Source organism: Dermacentor albipictus, chromosome 4, assembly GCF_038994185.2.
Source record: "Dermacentor albipictus isolate Rhodes 1998 colony chromosome 4, USDA_Dalb.pri_finalv2, whole genome shotgun sequence".
Classification (NCBI taxonomy): domain Eukaryota; kingdom Metazoa; phylum Arthropoda; class Arachnida; order Ixodida; family Ixodidae; genus Dermacentor; species Dermacentor albipictus.
In genome coordinates this window covers 155,095,043-155,118,997 of record NC_091824.1, presented here as the reverse complement: position 1 = coordinate 155,118,997, position 23,955 = coordinate 155,095,043, and the positions used below count along the sequence as shown (strand labels likewise).

At 45.3% G+C, this 23,955-nt stretch overlaps 1 protein-coding gene across 1 annotated transcript in view; it reads left to right on the top strand.

Moving 5' to 3' along the window:
• The window catches only part of LOC135903808 (Schwann cell myelin protein-like), a 36,774-nt gene extending 13,444 nt beyond the window's left edge, over positions 1-23,330 (top strand). The window contains exons 2-11 of the mRNA XM_065434227.1: positions 4,524-4,645; positions 10,656-11,018; positions 11,458-11,568; positions 15,392-15,598; positions 16,458-16,772; positions 18,717-18,971; positions 19,599-19,883; positions 20,587-20,910; positions 23,004-23,129; positions 23,269-23,330. Of these exons, the coding sequence (XP_065290299.1) occupies positions 4,524-4,645; positions 10,656-11,018; positions 11,458-11,568; positions 15,392-15,598; positions 16,458-16,772; positions 18,717-18,971; positions 19,599-19,883; positions 20,587-20,910; positions 23,004-23,129; positions 23,269-23,330 (2,170 nt within the window). The remainder of the gene's footprint in view (positions 1-4,523; positions 4,646-10,655; positions 11,019-11,457; positions 11,569-15,391; positions 15,599-16,457; positions 16,773-18,716; positions 18,972-19,598; positions 19,884-20,586; positions 20,911-23,003; positions 23,130-23,268) is intronic.
• The last annotated feature ends 625 nt before the right edge of the window (positions 23,331-23,955 follow it).

Here is a 23,955-nt window from a genome sequence, read left to right as displayed (position 1 = left end):
ACTGTCTTTATGCGCTTCAGAATTCAGTCACCTATACTTTTAGGAAAGTGGAGCTTTGTCGCTTCAGTCAATCTGTGTTTTGCAACTTCACAGACATGTGTTAAATTCCTGCCCGTTGCTCAACTATGTTTCGCCGCATGCAACAGCGGTTATCTATAAAGAGGTACTTGTCGTTTACATTACCCTTCACACATTCTTCGGCGGCAAATCTACTGATCTTCCGGCATCTTTACACAATTCTCTCAATGTTTCTGCATTCAAAGGCCCTATAACCGAAAACTATTTCGATATGTTTATATTTCAATCTCTTGACGCCAAAGTCACGTAACCGCCGACGTATGCATTGAGCGGTGACTCGCAGCGTTGTTTGAACAGGCCAATGAAACGCTCTCGTCGTCTGTAAGTCACTTTTGTTTGTTTTCAAAGCGAATATTATTCCCTTACTGGTTGATCAGAGGCAAGGAGCATGCCGAATTGAAGGGGATTTCGGTGGGGCCGAGCCAGCGCAGTGAAAGTAGATAACCCGATAGGGCGTGTGGTGCAGGCGTTTGCCAGTGGCGCTCTTCTTCTTGCTTAGCTTTCGGTGCCTGGTAGAAAACAGTGGCGACGGGCAACGGAACGGCAACAACGCAGCGAAAGCGGATCCTCAGCGCAGAAGATTTGGCAGAGCGATATCGTAAACGTGCCGAAAGAGCTCGACCACGTTACACAGCCCCGCAAGAAGTGTTATTACACGCCAATAAATCCATTCTCCCCTGCCGCTCCACGTAGCCTGTGCTAGCGCGATCGACAGGCAGCCATCTTCTATTCGTTTCGGAAAGGGCCAGTCTCTGGCTATTTCTAAAAAAAAAAAAATTCTTCTTTGCAGGGCCTATTAATGCATGTTTGATACACACACGTCACTTTGAGCGGGTGAGTTCTCGCGGTTTTGTGGCGTCACATGATAGGCAGGTGAAGTGGGCGCAGCCCGATATTTTTTGAACTATAACGGAGGGCTGATGGTTGAAACGGCGCAGAATCGGAAATAATTATTTTCGTTTGGTCTAATCATGCATGATCAGTGTGTACACTTCATATCAGATAAGGAGTTTTCTCGATTTTCTTGACGTCGCGTGACAGACAAGTGATATCGGGGTGGGCCGAAAATATTTAGACTAATCGTGGCGCGCTAATTGTGCAACTGGAATAAAAAAAGTTTTAAACAGCTTTGCCTTATAGCGCCAGAAGTTGTGGACAGGGCTGATACAGAGTGTCGGAGTAGCCGGAAGCAGTTATGCACCGTCCTTTTATCCAATACAGGGCCAAATGATGTGTTCATCAATCTAGATAGTTTTGTACCTCGCTAAGAGCATTGCGCATGCGTCGGCGGTGTGGTGTTCGAGGGCTGATCCAATTGCTTTCTTTTTTTTTTCAAATATGTGTCACTTGCTAGTACACAGCGTTATGGTGTCTCATGTTTCCGTCGTGTTTGCGTCTAAATTTTTTTCTCACTCATTTTCTCAAGTTTCAATAAAGAGTGCCCTTGGATGGTACTTGCTGCATTGAAATTACTGCATCTTGCAGGGGTCTTCGTGGGAGTAAATCGAATTTTATATTTGCTACTCTGAGAGCCCACGATCTCCAGCAAAAACGCGACTATGTTTACGACATGTTGAACTCTATATGTGGGATTTTAATGCTTCGCAAGTGAAAGAAATAGAAAGAACAGTTCAGATGCATAGCCTGTGTTCGAGAGCGTAGTACTCCAGTAAGTTTCCTCGCACCCGCATGGACTTCAATATAGCGTTAACATCCCATATGGTACTGTTCCCGTATTCTACACTTGGTTATACGTCGTCGCTTCAAACCTTTTCAGTATATTCTACATAGTGTTTGGCAAATCAGTCGCAACGGTTCTTTCGGACCGGCTTAATGAGTTTCAAAGAACTGGGGCTTTTGCGAACGCCAGGAGCACGTATACGTGTTTTTTTTTCTTTTTCTTACCTCGTCGCATGCTAGCCATTCTTAAATATGCTCCGCAACTATTCGGGCTCCCCTCCTAAAGGCAAAAGCCTTTAGTGCCTCATACCCCCGATGGCCCTTAAGAGACGTGTCGACCGTCCCAATGGTACAAAAACTATCAGCAATGTCCCATACCCACCTAAGCAAGCAAAAAATCCAACGGGTCATCCCTTTCGTAATGCGGAGCTACAAGCACAAAGAGAAGCGCAGTGCATACATTCGTTGGAATCACGCACACCACGTATAAAAACGCAGCGTCTAGCCGAGCGGTACAAAAAAAAAACGTGATTTTCTCAATGGTTCATACCTCCGTTAGCATAGAAAAAGAATGCAAAGGTTCATACCCCCATAAGGCTGAGGCTACAAGCGCTCAGCAAAGTGAAACGAAGAGTGCATAGAATAATAGCCATAACCAATACAACACACAGAACAGCATACGTTTCAATCCCCTGACGCGAAAATGCAACGTAAATTCGAAGAGAAGCGTAGCTGACGTGAGCCTGACCCCGTTATACGAGTGCGCGAAACCACAGTTAGTCGCCGAAAACGAGCCGAAGAAGCCGAACTGTGAAAGCATCAAGGCGGCGGTGCAAGACGGTGCATTGCCAAGTGTTCATCAGACGTTCGTTTCCAGGTGTTGCAGAAGTGTCACACGCTACCTATCTTTTTTTTTTAATTTGTACCTTAAAGGATTGACGTTTTGACCCTCTTGTTACGTTGAGGTGTGTTCTGCTGTGTCAGCTGAAAAGCTTGCATCACTGGCCCATTCATAGCTTTTTTTTTCGCACACACATTCACGATGAGACTGGTAAAATGAAGACAAATACGGGGTCCGTGAATATCAGGCCAAAAATATTGGGCACTGAATAAGGCACACTTTAACAACCATCGTAGCGTGTACTTCCATATCTTGGAGAACAGAGGTTTTAAATACAAGAATTCAACGCGCCAAATCGCCCAACTCACAAGTTAACCTCGGCAGCGACCATTACATGATTACCACCGCACCACAAATGAAAGGAACCCGGAGGCTTATGAAAATGGTTCTACTTAAATTGAGGATGACGCTACGAGCTATGGAAAAAAGAATGATCGGTGTAACGTTAAGGGGGATAAGAAGAGAGCAGATCGGGGCGCTGAAAAGCACATGTATAAAATACAGGTCATCCTGAAACGCATCCCTGTTACTAGAGTGTACAGTCTCCGGGTGCCGCGTTTACGCATTCAAAGCAACCGGCTCAACATATATACCCTACTACACTCCACACTGCAGTTGATCACAACGCGTGCCTTCTAGGGCAAGTCTCCAATAAACATGGCAGACTAAAGGAGGCCGAACTTCTCCGCTTGGTCCAGGCCTTCGTTATTAATAAGATTACATTCGCAACACCATATCTAGATTTTCTTAAATCAGAATGAGATAAGGTCGACAATCTTTTACGCAAGATATATAAATTCGCTCTGGGGGTCCCATACGGTCCTCCACTGAAAGGCTGATGCTTAGTGTCACCTTCAACCCACTTACTAAACTCACAGAAGTTCATCCACATCCCAGTATAGCAGACTTTCTGATACCGCAACAGGTTGACACATTCTCCAAACATTTTCTATCACTCCGGCACCCATCACCAAGACTAAATACACCATTTCACATCACATACACGAGAACTTCAACATCCCCTATTGCTTAAAAACATGCACCCTGTGCACCACAAACAGCGCAGGAGGCAGCGAGCAAAGGCTCTCCAAAAACAACTGTGCGCCTCAAAAGACGTGCTCTATGTCGATGCCGCCGAATATGGGAAAAGAAATCATTATGCAGTATCAGTCATTAACTCTCACGGCCAGGTCACTGCGGCCACCTCCATTCCAGGATGTTCCTCGGAAGAGGCGGCCATAGCCCTGGCCCCCACAATCCCAAACTCACGAATTATCATTAGCGACTCCAAAACAGCCATACATAATTTAACAGCGAGCACAGTCTCTAAGCCAGCCATCTCCCTCCTTTTGGCCCATCCTTTCCATCAAACTGTAGCATTAATCTGGACTCCCACGCATGCGGGCCTTGCCGGAAATGAGGTGGCTCATGCCAGTTCCCGAGCTCCGCATCACGGTCCGAGTTCCGAGTTCAAGCCCACGTCCGAGTTCGAAGGGTCCGAGCCCACGAACGGTCCGAGTTCAAGCATCAGATGTGTGGGACCTTGCTACGGAGGAGGCGCCGTTTACAACACTGGATCGGCATATTACCTACCATGACATCTGTACACATAATCGATTAGAGCATTTAACCTTTCCGCCACTCATGCGCAAATCTCCTCTCAGGTCAGAAGTCCTGTGGCGACAGCTGCAGACTCGCACCTTTCCCTCCCCTTTCTTCTTCCACCGCGTTCACCCCTCCATTTACATTTCTCCCTCTCTTTCTCTTGTAATTTCTGCATCTCTCCCAAATAAGACTTAAACCACATCATGTAGGGATGCCCTAAGCACCCCCTTCTCCCTTTCGTCAAACAATTAATGTCTAGCGAGGAGCAGTGGAAGGCTGCCTTGCGCAGCTCGAGGTCCGACCTTAAGAAGGTCATCCTGGAGTGGGCTGAGAAGATGGAGGAGGCCTACCTCAAGCAGTGCCTCGCCCACCCTCTATCCCGTTGCCCCCCTTTCTCTAGTTAGGTATAAAGTTTTCATTCATTCAAATACAAAAAGTGATCCTTCATTGTAATAAACGACAAAATAAGAGAGGAACTATCCTGCGTGCGATTGAAAGGTATAACTTTCTCTTGCAAACGTATACGACGCTTTACTTCCGGGAAGCCCTTTATAGGTAGAAGAGAGAGAGAGAGAGATGAAGAGGAAAGGCAGGGAGGTTAACCTGCCTTTACTGTGTGGGGTAGCAAACCAGTTTCCGGTTTGCTACCCTACACTGGGGATGGAAGATAGGGGTTAGAAAGATGACAGAGAGGAAAACAAAAAAAAACATGCACTAGGTAGAAATAGGTAGAAAGAATCTTCAATTTCAGCAACGAGGTAAAATAGAATTTCAATGAACCAAATACGGGAACCAAAAACAAAAATTGGCTGTGCCATCATTACTTTGGCAAAGTGCCTTCCGCAAAAGCTAGCTTTATCATAGAAATAAATGACAGTTGAAGATTTTTCTCCATTTTATAGAACTGTGGGGACTGTACCATGCTGATAATGTAAATGTCCATGTGCCTTTCGAAGAAACGCTAGGAATATGCCTTACACTGAGAGCAATCAGTCAAATGTGTGTAAAGAACATGGCAGAAAAAAAAAGACTGTAAATTTTTGTGTATAACTTTGTCAATTGATATTGCCTATTTTTTATCCCTTGATTGCAAAAAGTTGAAACACCGAGTGATTGAGAGCTCGCATTAATAACGTGGCGGGCACGCTAAGGGGTGCATGCCTGCAATCTTTAAACTTAATTATCAGCGTAGCATCAAAAGGGCAAACTATCCTCCAGTTTCTGATATGAGAACGTGACGTGTCTTTCCCTGCTTTTGCTACGGCAGTAAATTAGGTGGTTTTTTGCAGAACGCCGCCTATTACCGTTGGTTTAATATACTGAGCTGGCGTTTATGTTTTGTGCACTCGACATTGTTACCAAACTTTTTTTTTATTATATAGTGCTTAGCAGATGTCGCCTCTCATTGGCGGCCGCTACTCCTTTTCCAATACAGATGAATAAATACTGAACTCACAGATATAAAAAAAATAAATCACTTCGAAATAACAAAAAAATATATTTCAGCAGTCTTACGTGCCAAAACCACCATCTGATTGTAAGGCACGCCTTAGTGGGGGGCTCCGCATCAATTTTGATCACCTCGGATTATTTCAGTGTACCTAAATCGAAGTACACGGGTGTTTTTGCATTTCGCCCCTATCTGAATGCGTCCGCCGTCACCGGAATTTGAGCCCACATCATCGTGCTTAGCAGCGCAACACCAAAGCCACTATGCAACCACGTCGGATAATCACTTAGAAGTACTGAAACTGAAAGTCAACTAAGAGTTACTTGAGTAGACTTCAGTATTACTGTGTTAGCAAGACTCCTAGTCGTATACATAAAATAAAATTACATCTCTTCCACCTATTTTTGTGAGCATAGTCGCCTCAGTGGGCTCAATACAAGTTATTGATTGGGTGCAGAAATACGAACAAGACATTTGAAAGACGAACACACACAAACACACACACACACACACACACACACACACACACGCACGCACGCACACGCACACACACGAATTCTGTTTACAGATCTGATAAAGGTACTATTTATTTTCACCCATAGAGAACAGCGTATAGGACGTCTAGCTTCCAAAAAAGCCAAAAATACGTCCAACCACAAGCACACCATTCCGGTTTGGCTGCCTTGATTTGAATGTTCCATTTTTTGTTCCATTGTACACGATAGTGCCAGTGTTGCGCAGCTTGCGCCTAATTCCGAAGTACGCACCGCTTTTATTTTTTTAATTGTGCCTACACTTATATCACGACCCCCGGAACGATCTAGTGTAAGAGGCACCATAATTATCTACATTGTGCACCATATTGCATTATGTCGCCGCCGTTGCTTATCTACTTTAAGCTAACACGGCGCATTCATTACAACGGTCGTTTGTTTCGCACGGCTGTGCTTCCCGCGATAAGAGCCAGGTGCGTGGTCTGGGCCTTGTTCCGCAGTGTGCTGGAAATGATCTTGCGCCGTACAGGACTGCCTGGGGGAGATTCGTGGTCGCACGCAGAAAGTAAATCAAATGAGCCTTCTTTGGTTCACATCTAGCCACAGCGGTTTCATCAAAACAGTGCGGTGTAGTGGAAGTTAATACTCGTGTTGGCTGATCAGCGGCCTAGTTCGCTGAGCCTTTCGTTGCGCGTAAAAAAAGTTTTGCGATAGCACGTTGTCAGTGCACAGGGCAGCCAGAGTGGACACTGATACAATCGAACTTTATGCACCGATTCCTTTTATAGTTCGTTACCTGAATGGATGTTTTACGTCCTCTTTGTTGCTTGGTTGAGCGCGTTGCAAACGGGCGTTATTCTCGAGCACTTTCTGGGGCACGATCACTTTCGTGAGATTTTGTGTGACGCGGTGCCGGACGCGTCTGTAAACAGGGCCGAGCGCGCTGCTAGAGGGCCTTGTGTGAAGCTGGCTGTATTCGCACAGTGCTATAGGAATGCTGTCGGCTATATTTCCTAAAAATTCCTAAAGCCAGGGTAACTCATACTTCCACGTGCTGTTATGACTGGCTTTACTCAACAATAAAATGTAACAAAAACATAGACATTTCGCTAACTATGCGGGTGGCATCGTCAGTACGCGAATGGCAACAAATGAGAAAATACATCCTATTTACGTATGATACTGCCGTAAACATCCAACAGGGGGCCACGGTTTCAATTGCATGCAGATTGATTGCGAGAGATAAACCATGATTCCACAAGTTTTCTTGGGCCCTATCAGTGTTCCCGTTCTGTAGCCCCTTAGCACAGGAACACCGATGGGGCCCAAGAAAATTTGTGTAATCGTGGTTTATCCGTCGGAACCAATCTGCGTGCAATTGAAACCGTGGCCCCCTGCCGGATGTTTGCCGCAGTATAATACATAAATAGGTTGTATTTTCTCCTTTGTTGCCATTTGCGTACTGACGATGCCACCTGCATATAGGTGGCGAAACGTCTATGTTTTTGTTATATTTTATTGTTGAGTAAATCCAGTGATAACAACAGGTGGAAGTATATACCGGGTGTTTCAGCGAACACTTTCAACTTATTTTTTTTTTTAGACTGTCTATGGCAGAAAGCACAATTCTAGTCCCTAGCAGGTCTACTCAAAGAGGTCGACATTACTTGCATAAAAACATTTCCATGCATAATTGAGTAATGAACAAAAGCTCACTAATTAAGTTTTTAACTAATCACCATATGACACACATTGCAATTTACACATTCTAGCCGGGGAGTTTGCAAGGCGAATCCACTTGGAATGAATTCCCAGGATGACACCAGTTTCGAAGTATTAGGTCCAAACTGCGCAGAAATGCATTTGCGTTTCAGTTACTTTTGTGCTTCAAGGCATAAAACAGCGTTTTGTTAGAAAGTAAGTGGAACGACAGCAAAGTTTGACGGTGCATATCTCGTAAACGGTGTCATCCACACAAATATTTTCATGTAGATATTCCTTGCAATCTGAACTGCTATGATTTGTAAATTGCAATATCTGGTATACTTAGTTAGAAACTTAAGTAGCTAATTTTTGTGAATTATTCGATAATACATATAAAATTTTTGTGCTTGTCCACCCCTTCGAGTAGACCAGCTCATGAACTAGAATTATGATATCTGCCAGAGGCAATTTTTAAAGATGTTTGAAAGCGTACGCGCGAAATCTCGCGAGAATGATCGCGTCCCCGAAAGGGATTGCTCGAGGATACCGCCGCCCCGGGTAGTCTCAAAACCCTAGCGGTTCCGCAAGAGATTCACACAACAATGCATACAGGTCGGCACTGACATCTTTTCTTTTCGGCGAATGCAAAGTGTCTGTCTAATGTCCGCTACAGCGGAAGTGACTGCAGCAGAATATCGCCAGTCAGGCGCGATGCACCGTTTCTTATTGTGAAATCGGGTGGTCGATCCGGCTTACCGAGTCGGATTGCAAAACGCTCGCGATCAGATTCAGAGAAAGCACGCGCCACCACCCTGAAGGCGCGTCACATTCCGGATAGGGAAGGAAGCGATGACCCAGGGAAGGTTTCGGGAATGCCCGGCTCAACGCCACCGCATCACACAGCAATATTGCATCGCGGCGTACGAGGCCGTAAGCCAGACAGAACGTGGTGGGCTACGAAAGCGACAGCCACAGTGGTCGTGGCTTGCAAGTCAGTCCGACGCCGGCAGAGCTAGTTTTCAGCACTATGACCAGATGCTGTCCGTGCTTGCCTCTCGACTCAAAAAGAAGTGAAGGTGCCGCTGACAAATTCAAACGTTCCCGCTTCACTATCATCCAGTGTGAAGCACGGAAAGTACGACATCACTATTACGAAACCGTCTGAACTGCCGCACTGACATCGGTAAAAGCGCGCTACATACAGAGCTCGTGTGACTTGAAACAAGCCGGACGTTGCGATTGCTCCGGCGTTGTCGGTGAAAACATATAGGGGCGCTCCAAGTCGAACTTCAGCGATGTGAAAGAGCCAATTAAATGCAGTCGCAGTGCCATTTTTCAACCAGCCGAACAAGAGAGCTACCTCGGGAGTGCTCTGAAATGACCACCCGAATATGCAGTAACTTTTTGTAAAGGTATTTAGTTCTGTCTTGCATTTGCTGCCGGTGGTTATAGTTTTTGTTCCGTGACGCATCAGCCTACATCGTAATGCCACTGACGCCACTGAATCGCTAATCGCGGAAGTTGTAGAGTGCCGAATAAAATAATACCATATTCTCCAACTTTCCATGGTATTTTGCTTTGTCGGTATGTCGCTAAACCTTGCCGGCTCATCGCCGTCATCAGGTAATAATAATAATAATAATAATAATAATAATAATAATAATAATAATAATAATAATAATAATAATAATAATAATAATAATAATAATAATAGTAATAAAGAAGTTCCGCAGAGCATTGCCTTTCTTTTTACTGCGATCGCTAATACCGATTCCCTTCCTTTCGCAGTTATGACATTCGCGTCCACTGGTGTTTCATAAACAAGTTGCGACGGAATTTCACAACGATTGCACCGAGGATTCAATATTCTTACCACAAATTTCCAGTGGAAAATTCACTCTCTCAATTCCTCCGTTTTTCTTTTTGCTTTATTAGCTGACATGAACGTCGCACTATACAGTATACAACCACACACGATACAAACATGTTTAAATCATACGAAAACCGTCAACCCTATATGGCTGCGGAGTGGCTGAGAGTAATTACACTTCTCTCTATGCTGCTCCGCGAATCCTTTGGCGAAGAAGAATAGTGTGTCTAGATACTAATGTGCCTGGTTTCTTGGACGCTTGCAAAAATTATTGCATGTCGCTTGTTCTGTTGCTTATTTATAAACCTGCACCGATGGAGCAACATTAAACGGAGCCAGTGTTAAGAAACGATGGGCAGGACAGGAAAGAGGAGGAAAGAAAGTGTCTCTCCACTTCACCACCGAAAGGAGGCTCGAAATGAGATTGTTCGTGCGCACACGCAAATATTTCCTCTAAGACTCTATTAAGACTTACTGCAAATAACATTGCGCCGGCTATCGCGTCACTGCTTCGCAAGCACGCGATACTATATTATTTAAATAATTAAGGATTTCTGATGGGGAGGGGGAATGGGTGGCACTAAAACATATTGTCAGCTGCTCCTTTTCAAATGGGAAACCGACACACACCACAAAAACAATATAAACGTATAATGGAATGAATGTGCCAGTATATAAACAGGTACCCAGTGCAATGTTTGCGGAGCACTTAAGCTATACTTTGTTACTTTTTTTGTGGATCGCATTATTGTTTTTAGCATCTTTGCGGCAGTCTTGCGTTTGCATAATATGTGCCGAAGTTCTTACCTTTGTCCTGCTATGCTCTACATATTCGACTAAAGGGAAGTTTCTCCTCCTGCTTTTCCTGCCCAGCAGCTAGCAATGCCCCTGTGGAAGTGACAGCTGTGGTGGGTGGTGACGCCTGGCTCCCGTGCAACATTACCCCCGACGGCAACGAAGAGCGCCCCGTCGCCCTGATCCTGTGGTACAAGGACAACTCTTCGACTCCCGTCTACACGGTTGACGCTCGCTGGGGCAGCCTTCTCCAAGGAGCTCGGCACTTTCCCAGCGAGGAGGACGAGGAGCTGGCGGCCAGGATGAGCTTCGAGGCCGGCCACCAGCCGGCGCTGCTGCGAGTGACCCGCGTCCAAGCCGAGGACGCCGGCGTGTACCGCTGCCGCGTGGACTACCGCCAGGCGCGCACTGAAGTCACGTTCTCCGTTCTACGCGTCATAGGTGAGGGCCAATAGAAAGCTTAAACGAAAAATCTGTCGCAGTAGCAAGTGAGACATCACTTACCGTAACTTGGCAGAAAAAACGAAAATTGCCAGAGAGGATGCAAACTTCCTACTAGCTAAAATTGTTGTAGATACCATACGTGGTTGGTGCTTTCGGTTTCACGGAGTTTTCTTAGAAGGGGTGCACAGTACTTCTAAGCAGCCCTTTACGTGAGTTTGACGGCAAATGAAAGCGAACCTATGTAGTCCACAACGAACATTACATCAGTGAAAGGCGCTAACTTTCATGGAAGTGCCAAAAGTTCAATATATTATAACGAGGACAGTTGAACAAGTAGCAACAGTTTATCTTAAGAGAAATTCGGTTCTTCCTCTTACGCCATTAGTAATGCTCGCAAAGTTGCGTTCAGCTGTCACTGGTTTACACACATCTGCAGTGCCTCCGAGGGAGCTGATAGTTCTGGACGAGTACGGCCAGAGACAAGTTGATGTCCTTGGGCCATACAACGAGGGCGCCACTGTTCTTCTAGTGTGCGAAGTGGAGGGAGGTGAGCGCATGTACCCTTGAATTCTTGGCCTCTTCCTTTGCATTCGGTAGTGTCACTTGTATAAAAAAATCAGTTGCATCGTAAATAATAAATAAAGAAAGAAAAATAACTTCTCAGCAATGAACAGTCAATATATACTCACGAAAAAAATTGTGACTATATTTAGAGGGCTGCGATTGGGAGACTAATGTTTTCCCGAGATGTCTACGGACCCACAAAATGTGTGAAGGATTGCAAGGCAGTTCAAAGTGGACCTTACATTAAATGTACCAGCGCACCATTTATAAGCATTGTCACGTAGTAGTGAGACGCCAAAGAATCTGCTTGATATGACCAGTTACTGCTCGCTAGCGCTTTCCGCCTATCTCTGTCAAACTTGAAATATAAAGGTGGTCAGTGCTGAATGGCACCTACGGCTTAAAATAAGTTCAACTCAAAAGAACAGCCAGCATGCTGCATTGTAGAAGGTGTTGGTGAACTTCGTCCAGCAGATATCATAAAAACGTTGTACCTACAGCTGAAAAGACACGCATATCTTTATGTATCAGGATCCTACATCTGAGAAAATTTGTCTCCCATCCCCAGTGTAGGGTAGCAAACAGGACTTTGTGGCACATATTCCAATTTATGAATGATTGTGGATGCATTGTAATGGATGACTACAGACATGGCACCTACGTCAAAAAACGAAAAATAGAAGAGAGTGCTAGATAAAGGCTAAGCGTGCAATCATCGCGGCTGTCTTCTAATTTGCCTTCTTGCAACAACTCTTGCTCGTGTCAGTCTTTCGAAAGGTTGGCGCAGTTTCCAGGGTGCTCTAGCTTGCGCAACAACAGAAAGTTTGAAAGAAAGAAGAAAAAATAAAGAGGTGAGTAGCATTCTGGTGCCGGCATTCCATCGAAAAGGAGAATATTTTACTTCAATAACCAAATTACGCTCGAAACAAAGTTATTGGAATGCTGTAAGTGGGAAAGGGCATTCGACGGCAGGGACGCCTACTGTCTGGATCTATAGAACAAAAACGGGCTCGCATGGTAGACGGTATGTCACCCATAAAAAAACAGAAAGAGAGGGAGACAGAGAGAGACAATGGAACGAATAAACCATAAATATACTTCGGCTTGCAACACACAGTGTTACTGTACGAGTGTCTGCATCATGTCTTCCACCTCTTTTGCAATGCGACTGTCCTCTTTGTGCTGTACAACCATGTGGAGATGTCATTATGGAGGTCGAATTCATTCGTCAATCTTTTCTTTTTATGGGCTGTGCTAAACGTTCTCAATAGAGTCTAGATATATTATTCATGGCATTCATGTGTCTAGTCTAGGATGGCGTCGGAATGTCGCCGCGGCGTCTCTTTGTTCTTCAGAAGGTGTCGGCGTAAGAAACGAGCGATGAATTCCACGGAGTCGCTAGTACCCGAGGACTCGCTGTTTGAATAGGCGGAGAGAGAGATTATGCAATGTGATACGTTGAAAGGTAGGCCTCTTTTGTTTAAGATATTGCAACATTTCAACATTTTCCGTTTCTTTCCACGTGATCATGGAAGAAAAATCATGAACGGCCACTCTAAGATATATTTCTTTACATATTTTACCAATGCCGAGGACATACAGAGAACCGGTTATCTAGCAGCCTTATAAATGTGTCAAGACACTCGTATAACGTCTGCTATACTGGGCGAATATATTCGCTTATTCTGGATAAAACGGAGGACAAACTATTTTCCCCCTTTTTTCAGCTAAGTATAGAGCTCTTGAAAGACTGTTTTTTGCCCGTAGAGGTATGGCCCTTTGAAAAGCGTGGGACGAACGCATTCAATAAAGATCACGCCCCCATGCCTGTCGAGATTGAACAGAGAGAGCTGGCTCGATCTAGTACATGATTCTGCACGGACACAGCGTCCTTTTTGCTAGTACAAACCACTGAAAAAATATTTTCTCAATCAATAGCGCCTGCACACCACCTTGACGACTAGTTGAGGTCATGGACGTTAGTTCAACTCAAGATATAGAATGGGCTGAGCGCTGGCTCACAGAAAAATGTCTGTTTGTTCAGTTCTGTCAGAAATTTCTTTTTTTTTCTTTTTTTCATGAATGAAGTGGACACGCATATTAAAATATCGCGAGCCAGTATTTGCAATTTTTTTTACGTGACCAACACTATCTTCTTGACTTCGAACAAGGGCGGCAGCCTGATCTTTGTGTGAGGTCGTTAATATCAATAATTTTGTACAACGCTAACGCATTTCCAGTTTTACATTACCTACCGCTTTTACATTGGAAGCTGTTATGGGTTAATTCTCAAGGAGGCGCTGTTGGCGACGTTGTCCGCAGCCGCTGTTGGTTTCCATCGCAGCTATCGCAAGGAATGAGAAAAGATGGCCAATTCCCGCCGGGATCGTACCCGGGCCCTCGCCGCGGGAACCAGTTACTCTACCACTGCGCCACACGCCAGCACATTTCCTTCTTTCTTGCATTGAATTATGAGTAATGTCATACGAAAATTAGTTATATTACACGAACATTAGTTACGTTAGACGCACACGAGAAACACATGCACACATGCTATGCAGTTCAATGAAAACTCAGAAATAGGGCAAACAAACACAAGCGCTTGCTAGCGCCTGCGGAAGCACCCTGTACGCACGTCCTAGCGCGCGAGAAGTCACACGATGTGAGATAAGCGCCGCGTAGCGCCGAAACGTGCAAGCTTTGCACTGCAGTTTCGTTGTATTCTGCCAGGCCTCACAACATGTAGCAGTCGCATAGATAGCGGCTCAAGGTAGATAAAGAAGTTTCGAGGAAGGAAACGAAGATTAAGGAGATGTATAGAAATAATGCTAGAATGAAAAACATGTATAGCATAGCTGAATAAACCAAGTAGGTTAGGCGACTGTCAATGCTCCGTTTCAAAGGGGATGCTAAAAAATCAACATCATCATCATTATCATCATCAGCCGTAGCAGCAAGAGCATTGTATCGTGCCACTTTGCATGCGATACGAGCCGCGTAGCGTCGATACGTCCAACCCTGGTATTGATGTTGCGTTGGTCTTTCACCAGGCGTCATGACATGTAACAGTTGCATAGTATCATGCTACGTGTCAAGAGATGTGTCATGTGTGCCGCGTGTTATCGATACCTGTGTTTACTCTTCGGTACACGTTTTGGTGCCTCCTCGTAAGGACCGCTGCCGAAGAAGCAAATATAGAGCTGCGCGCGCAGCTGCAACCAGGCAACGTCTGACTGAACAGACCGCTGTGCAGAGAGCAGCACAAGTTGCAGCTCGCCGTTAGCGCCAGGCAGACAGTTCAGGTCGTTCTCGTGGAAACGATGCAAAGAGACCTCGCCATGAAGACCCTCTAGCGTGTGCTGCCGAAAATGGAGCTCCTATGGAGTCGCTCCTCCAGCTTACGCTGTAACTGTGCTACGTGTGCCGTGCATCACTCACTTTTTGCTACTGTTGTCATTGACTTTAGCTGGTGTCTAGAGATGCAAATCCACATGGCTCTGCTGCAAATTAGGGCATTGTGTTTTACGTGTGAGCTAATGTACCGATAGAGATTATTTGCACAGCGCTTAGGTGCATGGGTGTGTGTGTGTGCGTGCGTCCACATGCGTGTGTATGTTTTTATATTCTTACTTGAAAGGGCTTTAAATTGGTGTCTCCAAACATTGTTGACATTAGAAGTGCGATCAGCGTATAAATATTCGGCAAAAATTCCTCTATACGGAAAGAGAGAAATCTGCCAGTAAGAAAGGCTACAGGAACGAATTCGCGGTGACATTTCTGCAAGCTGCTCTCAACTTGTACTTCAGGGGATCCTCCACCAGAAGTTGTTTGGTATAAGGACAACGAATTGCTGGACGCCAGCTTCTCTGTGCTGTGGCCGCAAGGGGTCGTGCGGAACGAGCTGCGACTGGGCCCGCTACGACGACGAGATCTTCTCGTCGCGCTTCAGTGCACTGCTTCGAATAACAACCTCACGGAGGAGCTGACAGCCCGGCTTAAGCTGGATCTCACTCGTGAGTTTGCAGAGTCAGCTCGCGTGTTGTGCTCGCGTAGCGCATGTGTCGCGTTCCTTCTTTCCTCCATGTTGCATTTGCGCTACTACTTGCAATACATCGCACCAACAAGGCAGAATCTCTTCACTCGAGCTGGTCAGTCATGTGTTTGAATTGACAGACACGATTGCCATATCTAAGATAGTTTTATAAGCCGTCGTAGGGCTCCTTTTACGTAATCAAATTGACAACGCGGTCCACTTTCATAAAGCTTCTGTAATGTAATTGTTCCCTCTTTTGTAGACGTTCGGACGCCACAATTTAATGATAATGAGCAGCATGGTATCAGTATGATCTCTGTGACGACATAAAGCGGCAAATGACATTTGTTTTCATGTAAGCGAAGCTCTGCGTATGGCAATCCTGTATATAAAACGTTCGTAAAGAAAAGCTACGAAATATGCTTCTGGTGTATCCCAAAATGCATACAGTTTAATAGGTTGCTATCTGGTTCCTGCGAAGAATGAAACGCACATTTTGGCTAATGGGCACATAAATCTACAGTTCAAGCAAAACATCAACTTTTTAGGGTCACATAACTAAGCATGGGAACTTCATTTCCCCTTTATCTGAGGACAATCGATTATTGAGCAAGGCTGAATGGCGATGTTTTCCAGGTCGTATCTTCCATCTCAGTTCATAGTGCTTATCAAGTGACAAGATTCAGAAAGAGGCGACACATTTATTTCCTGCTCGGTCAGAGTAACATTTGAAGAGACATGCTTTTAATACATGTCCTGCGGCTTTTCACGTCATGTCGCTTTTGCAAGTGCCTCACAATTGATAACCTTCATGTCTATGTCCTATGTCACTGGAGCAGTGAAACCCACGGAGGTGAAGGTGTCGTTGCCAGCACTTTCGGCCCCTTCTGGTGGCGCCACCCTGGTGGCCGGCGAGGTGGCCGAGGCGCGTTGCCAAGCGCGGGGCGCGCGGCCCGTGGCGCAAGTCGCCTGGTTCAAGGGAAGCGAGCGGCTTCAGCACGACCGGCTGCTGTCTCGCGAGCCAGGGTTGACGCTGAGCGCTGTGAGCTTTGTGGTGCGCGCCCAGGACCATGGTTTGCAGCTTACGTGCCGTGCAGACAACCCAAGCCTTCCAGGGAGCGAAATCAGCGATTCATTTGTGCTTGACGTTCAGTGTAAGTAGATGAACTAAGCTTCTGTACAAGCCATCTCTTTTATTATGTGATGTATCATAGCGGCAAAAATTGGGAAGAGAGAGAAGAGGGCAAATAATATAATGTGTAAAAGGTACTTTTTCTCACCGCCACCGCGATCACGTCACGATCATTTGCTTATAAAATAATAGTATACTACAGGTTTCCAGAATATTTGATATCGTATATACATATATAAATGTCCACACAACAAAGAAACTTAGTGCAACACTGACATCTTTGTGTGTGCTGTGAGACCTGTAGAAGTTTCTCCGGCTACTATATAGAACCAACCTCGCAGACAGTACAGTACAGAAAAGCGCTATTAGTAGTTAACCAGCGACTTTGCCTTCGCTAGAAATGGTATAAAGCTATGCCGACCGTTACTGATTATAGGTTATTCATTACGAATCCTTTAATTACTTCATGCTATTTTGCTGACATGAACTCAGCGTCGAACTATGTTCCACGCATTTGTGGATTGAGAGCGTGTTGCCTCAATTCAGAGCGAGTCAATGAGCTCTGCGAGTATTTAGAGCGAGGACGTGGTCTGTCATACGACTTAAAAATATGTTTTATTATTTATAGCTTTGCCATATTGTGCAATCCTTAATATTATAGGAAGTATTTAAGACTCCAATGTCGAGGCACCTGTTGTGCTCAATGTGCGGCTCATAAACTGTGGCGCCCACATTGGTAAAAAACGTTAACGATGGACGTAAATAGTTTTACTAATCATGCGACCACATGTTTCATTTATTTGTTTTGTTTTATTTACTGAATTCTTTATTTATGTGTTTATTTATAGATTTACTTACTTCTTTATATATATATATATATATATATATATATATATATATATATAAATTTTTATTTATTTATTTAGTTATTTATTGAAATAACAGCGATACGAAAGAACGAACAGCAGAAGCGACGTAGCATCAAGAGATTGTTGGCTGCAGGTGGATCTGTTAGTGTTAGTGTGGGACTTGCCGGTGACGTAACGTGCCCAAGTATTGAAACATTTACAGTGTTAGATGAAGACAAAAGTGAGTTGGAGGGTAGTTAACTTAAGCACTTGTATGGTATGTATTTGCGTCTGCACAAGCAAATACGCCCGGGGAGACACGGGAAAACACCTTCAAATTAGCGCGGAAGTGCGGCAAGCGCGAAGCACAGCCCATCTGTAATAGCAGCCAAGCGCACAAAAATATATCAACTAAGCTGAATGAATGCAGTGCTTTGTAAGGTTGGTTTTTCCTCGGGTGTTATGCAAGAGGAACATCAGTTACCCAATATCGATTCGATCTTCTTTGTAATGGTCACGAACAGTTCAGTGGTTGCCTATCATAGCTGTTGTGTAAGCGATAGAGAGCGCGTCGTGCCAGATGTAAGTTCAGTTTTGGACCCTACAATAGAGGAGGGTAAGTAGAAAGACACGAAGCAAAAATATACAGATAGACGGAGAACAAGTGCACGATAACTGCTGGTCTCGATCACTACACGCAATCCCAGCACAGGATCACATGCAGCGCAACAAGCACCGTTTGAGGCTGAAAACATTTGTGCAGGTTTGTAGCACTCGAGAATGAAAGCAGTGCCTTAGCTGCCCACTTCAGCCATGGCTTTTGTAGTTCACATGGTAAAACGATCTGTTTTGACAATGGTCTGCGACCAGCCTTAGCTAGCGCAATCGCCAGGAATTCTTTCTGTGTGTGCACTGCATCGAGGACATTCACAGAAAACACGTTCTAGGGTTTCCTCGTAACCACAGTCGTAACATGTAGCGTTGTCGGTTATCCTAAAATGCGAAAGCCGAAATATTTCGTGAAGGCCAGTCCGAGCAACGGTCGATAAAGCATGACTTCTTCTTTTGCGATAAGTGCCTGAAGTCTGGCGTATTGTTTCTACCGTCGCTTGCTGCAGATCCACCACAGCTGTCACTCACTGCTTCCGACCTTCGTCCGCACGAGGGTGACAACTCCACGCTACGCTGCGATTGGAGCGCCAACCCCACCGTGAACGCCGTCTGGTGGCGTCGCGACGGGCAGCTGCTGGAGTGGCGAGACGAAGTGCTTCACCTGAGCAACGTGACCAGAGCTCACTCCGGCCTCTATGAGTGTCTCGCCTCTAACCGTTTCGGTGAAAGTTTCAGCAACCAACTGCGGCTCTCCGTGCAATGTAAGTGCCGTATGCATGGTCAAATATATTCGTAACAACCGCGTCTATAGTTGAAGTAAGAACAGGTAATGAAGAGTGCTCAAAATTCTTCGTGACAAAATAATAAAAAAGAATTCGAGCGAAAATTATGTTGGCCAGAAACACATTCAGTTTGCTAGAGGAACTGTACTGAAGAACGGAAATTTAAAAAGAAGGCCCGGGTATTGCTTATACATCCAATCTGAGTGACAGCGGACATAAAAATATTCAATAGGAGGCATTAATAACTCTCTTGTTTCCGCTTTTGAGCTTCAGGAAGTTCTAGAGCCCCCCTATTTAATGCGACAGCGACGAATTTTTGCCAACGTTCTGAGGACCTTTCGATCCGAAACAGTAGTCTACTTCAAGTTTTTCTTGTTCATTAACTGCATGCGCGTAAAGAAATAGCTATACTTAATAGGCGGATATGCCACCTACTTCACCAATGCAGACTCGTTTAGTGTTTTAAGGTCTTTGTAAGCGGTACGCCTGGCGACAAACGCTTCAGATAATCACCGCTAAAATGACAAAGAATATTTATTCAGTTACGCCTCGTGTTATTCCATTTCCGTTCGGTTCCTCTTCTCCCGCTCTTTACCTCGCGAGCAGACGCTCCCGAGTGCGCCGAGGGTCAAAGGGCAGAGTACGCGGCGTCACCCGAACTCCGCGTCGCTTGCGAGGTTCGCGCCAACCCAAGCGACGAGCTGCACTTCGAGTGGCTGGCCAACACCACGAAGCGTGCGGGCCGCATCAACAGCCTGGCGGTGAACGGAACCCGGGCCCTCGCGCGGGCTGTCGCCAGCAGGGAGCTGGAGTACGGCCTGCTGCTCTGCTGGGCATCAAACAACGTGGGAAAGCAGCGGGATCCGTGCATCTTCCGCATCGTGCCGCCTGGTGGGTGTCGGCGCTCAAGCAAGATTGAGTATTGCCGAAATTCAGTCTGGGCTGTTAGAAGAAAACGTGAACAAGTACGCTGGAATTAACACTTTCTGAGTGTGCTCTCCTTTCTTTCGTTTTTGCCAGCGGCGTTTTAGCCATGCACTAGCCAGTGCAATGGCGCCGGACTAACTGGGTTTCCCTGTGCTCATTTGCGATTCCTACCCGTAGCGACGGGGAAGCATATATAGGAACCATTTTCACTGTTTTACACATGTCACAGATATTCGTTACAGTGTCTCTTTATCAAGTACCAATTTTGTAGGATTCGAATCGCCCTTTTACTTAATGAAATGTCGTGCCCACATGCATCCTCTTTAGCAGCCCTAAAGCCTATCTAATTCGTACTTTGATTGCCTGCTGTTTTTAGGAATTTGCTGCTTTTGAAGGTGTTTCCTAGCTTCCTCTTCCTTTCTTTCTCCCTTCCTTCCTTCATTTATTTCTTGCTTCTTTCCTTTACTGCTTCCTTACTTCCTTTTCTTTCTTTATTTTATTGCTTATATTTCTTGCTTTTTTCTTTCATTCCTTCCTTGCTGCCTTCCCTCATACCACCTTTCCTTCCTCCATCCCTTATGCAATTTCTTTCTTGCTTGCTTCTTTCGTTTCTTCCTTGCTTCTTTCCTTTCCTTCTTTCTTTCTTTCTTCGTCGCGATTTGCACAGCGCCTCCTGGAAGTCCTCACAACTGTACGGTGACTGCTCAAAGTCAAGACGGCATGGCGGTCACCTGTTCACCAGGCCCCACAGGCGGTCTCCTGGTGACCTTCTTCGCCGAGCTGCTCATTGAAGGAGCGGCGACGTCGCCTCCTACGCTGTTGCAAAACGCCAGCGACTCCCGGCGGCCAGAGTTCAACTTCGCAGGGTTGCCCAAGGAGGGCTCATTGCTGGTCCGAGTTTACGCAGCCAACTCGCAAGGCCGAAGCGCCCAGACTGAGGTGCACCTTCCCGCCGGATTATCGCTACTGCACAAACCCTCTACCACCATCGGTGAGTTTCGCTTATACGATCGTCGTCACGAGATGTTGACGACGCTTGTATAAGCGCTTAGCTACTGCTACTACAGCTACTGGTGCGCTTAGCTTCGCGATCGAGGCCAGTTATTGCAGCGCCTAAGTGTCTCTTACATTGCCACTGTGGAATTCACGATCCGTCGGACAGTTCATTGTCTCTTCGAAATGTAAGAGGAACGCGTGAAGCTTCCTTGCGGGCTATTGCAGATTCTTCCGGAAAATCAAGGTCTGCCAGTTTTTTAAGTAGAGCGTCTCTTTCAACCCAGCACCTTGGGCAAAAAACGAATTCTAAGTGGTTCTTAACCAAAATAACAGAAGATAACTATTAGGAACGAGCAAACTAGGTAAAAAGAGTGCAGCTGTGCTGACCGTAACCGTCCAGACATATAAGAGATACGGGATGAAAAAAAGAAAAGAAAGAAAGAAACGAAGGAAACAATGTATTGTAAATGTAACCTAATACCTCCTGTTGGCGGGATACCACATTTACACAATTCTAATGTGCCTTCCATTGTAACGCGCACTTGACTTTACCGGCCAGAAGTTAAAGAATTGATGTGTCCACAATGGCTCGTTCACCATACTTTCATAGTAAAACAGATGTAGCAATAACGATTTGTTCCCACTTCGGAAAGGAAATTTATAACAAACGAACTACAGTGGACCGCGAGCATCGCTCACCCTCCTGGTACATCTGCTCTTTATCACTGGGAACTATGAACCACTTTATCACTATGAACCGCCCAATATAATATTTTCTTAAAGAAAATGACAAAACAAGAACAAAAGAGAACGCGTCATCTTCGCTGCCGTCTACAGCAGTCAAGATACAACACTTGGCAAACACCTCGAAGACCATGCAGCCTAGATATCTGATGAAACGGGCATAAACATTGCCAAAGCGCGCACAGCTGCTGTGACATGTGCATTAGACAGGATTACAGCAATTTTTCACACAATGACCATAGGCTATCACTACAAGAGTCCTTCTTTCTTACTCTATTCTAACTCGCATGCAAGTGTTTGATAAGTTGTCTTGCAAGAAATGCGCGTTTTATCATTGATTAAATACACCATGTAAAACATAGCTTAAAAAGACAAGGAAAGCTATCGATGTACTGCAGGCTGCATCTTAGTTTGTGCGATTGCGTGGCGAACGAAGGCACTAACTATAGCCCTGCGAAGAGTTCGACGAAGCGCCTAAAAAAGAGCTGTCCACGTAATCCCTGCAGCTTGACAGGTGTTATTCGCCTATATAAATAGACATGACATCACCATCTGTGCCCCCACGTGCGGCTGCATTAACGCGCGCGTTAAGAAAGGTTACGAGTAACTCAACGCTCTAGGCGGTGAGAAACAAGAAAAGTCTAAGTAATTAGGCGCTTTAGCAATCACATCTTACTGAAAAAACTCGAGCAGAGAAAAGTGCGACAAAGAAGAAGCGTTGCCTTGAATTCCGCTCCACTTATCGGTCTTCCTTTTCTTCTACTCATGTGAAGAAAGTTTGTCTCGACTGCGGGAGATGAACGCGTCCAACACTACTTTTGTTCTTTTCTTCATCTCTGACTTTTATGACATTTGGTTAAAGTCATGCTGCCTTTTGATCTAACGGCAACTTATGCTGCGCTTTATTGTCACACGCAGGAGAAACTAATTGGAGAAAGGTTTGCCTGATCCGCTACTCTTGTTTTTGCAAACATGTCTGTGATCTTGTAGTAGCATACGAGCTGCCTAAAGTTGGCCGGTAATTCCTCCGTGCAAAACACTAAGTAGTTCTGATGACCTTCACATGAAGATAATCAGCATCTGCTTTCGTCAAGTAACAAAGCTTAAACCATAACAAAACTTAAACCCAGGTTTGCGTTATGTTATGTCTCTTGCGGACGACACTTTCCTGCCGATTGAGCCCGCAGCTGCCTCACTAACAAGGCAGCCAGGGACGCTTTAGTTGCTCCTGCACATGACACGTTCACCATCAAATGTCAGTATTCTCACAAGTTTTAACCTACGGGCAGCGTTTTAGTTGTTATATTTCTGTTTTCGGTTGCACTATTCTTTTTTATTTTGCAGACTCCAGCGCGGTGAAGCTACCAGGCCATGTTTTGGGCTTTCTCGTTACGGCAGTCGTCGCACTTGTTTTTGTTATCGTCTCTCTGACTGCTGCAGGACACTGGAAGCGACGGCGGAGGCGTAAAGGTGGGCACAATTGTGTGTTGAGCATTTTAGAAAAGAAGCTTTCAAACTATGGTGTAAAAGCCTCTTCCTGGGGGTTAACGAGGAAACATTTTCATTGTAGTACTGTTCATTTTGAAGAAAGTGTAGGTCACCGTTGCAGGTGGCTACGGCATTCACTTGAAGCGGCCGCTGGCTGGACTTTGGTCCCAGGAGCGTTACTGACACGCCGCTGCTCGGACCGTACGCGCTTCCGTATTATCCACATGAAGAATTCACACGTGGCGGTTTTCTTCATCGACAGCGTTGTAGCCCCTAGATTGCGTAATGCCACCATAAAAAGATATGGCCGAAGGTGCAAATGTGAATTCTCTGGGCACTATTGCCGCCAGAACTGGCCTATTTTCACACTATACAATCTCCAGTGGCTCTACGTGCCTTTTATCTACGAATATAAACAAGTGTCTACGGCCACATGCCTTAACGGGATGCTTTTCCCGGAAGCTCCCATATATGTAGGGGGCAGTGGATAAATGGTCTTGCACATCATTCGTTTCACCGCTGTCGACGAGATCTGTGCAAATTGTTCATATCTTCTAATGGTAGAAAGCCACACCTGAATTCACAAAGGGCACAATGTGCACATTGTATGCACATTGATTTTTAAGGGAAGACACCAGCCACTCCTCATAAGAACCACGTTACCAGTGCAGTGAGCTGGCCAATAAGACAATGTTTTGCAAGAAAATATGTGTGAATTCAGCTCGAAGTATAGTTATTTAGGTAATAAATTTTTTTACAAAAAGTTGTTGAATATCGAAAACTAAAAGAAGGAATCATTAAAATTACA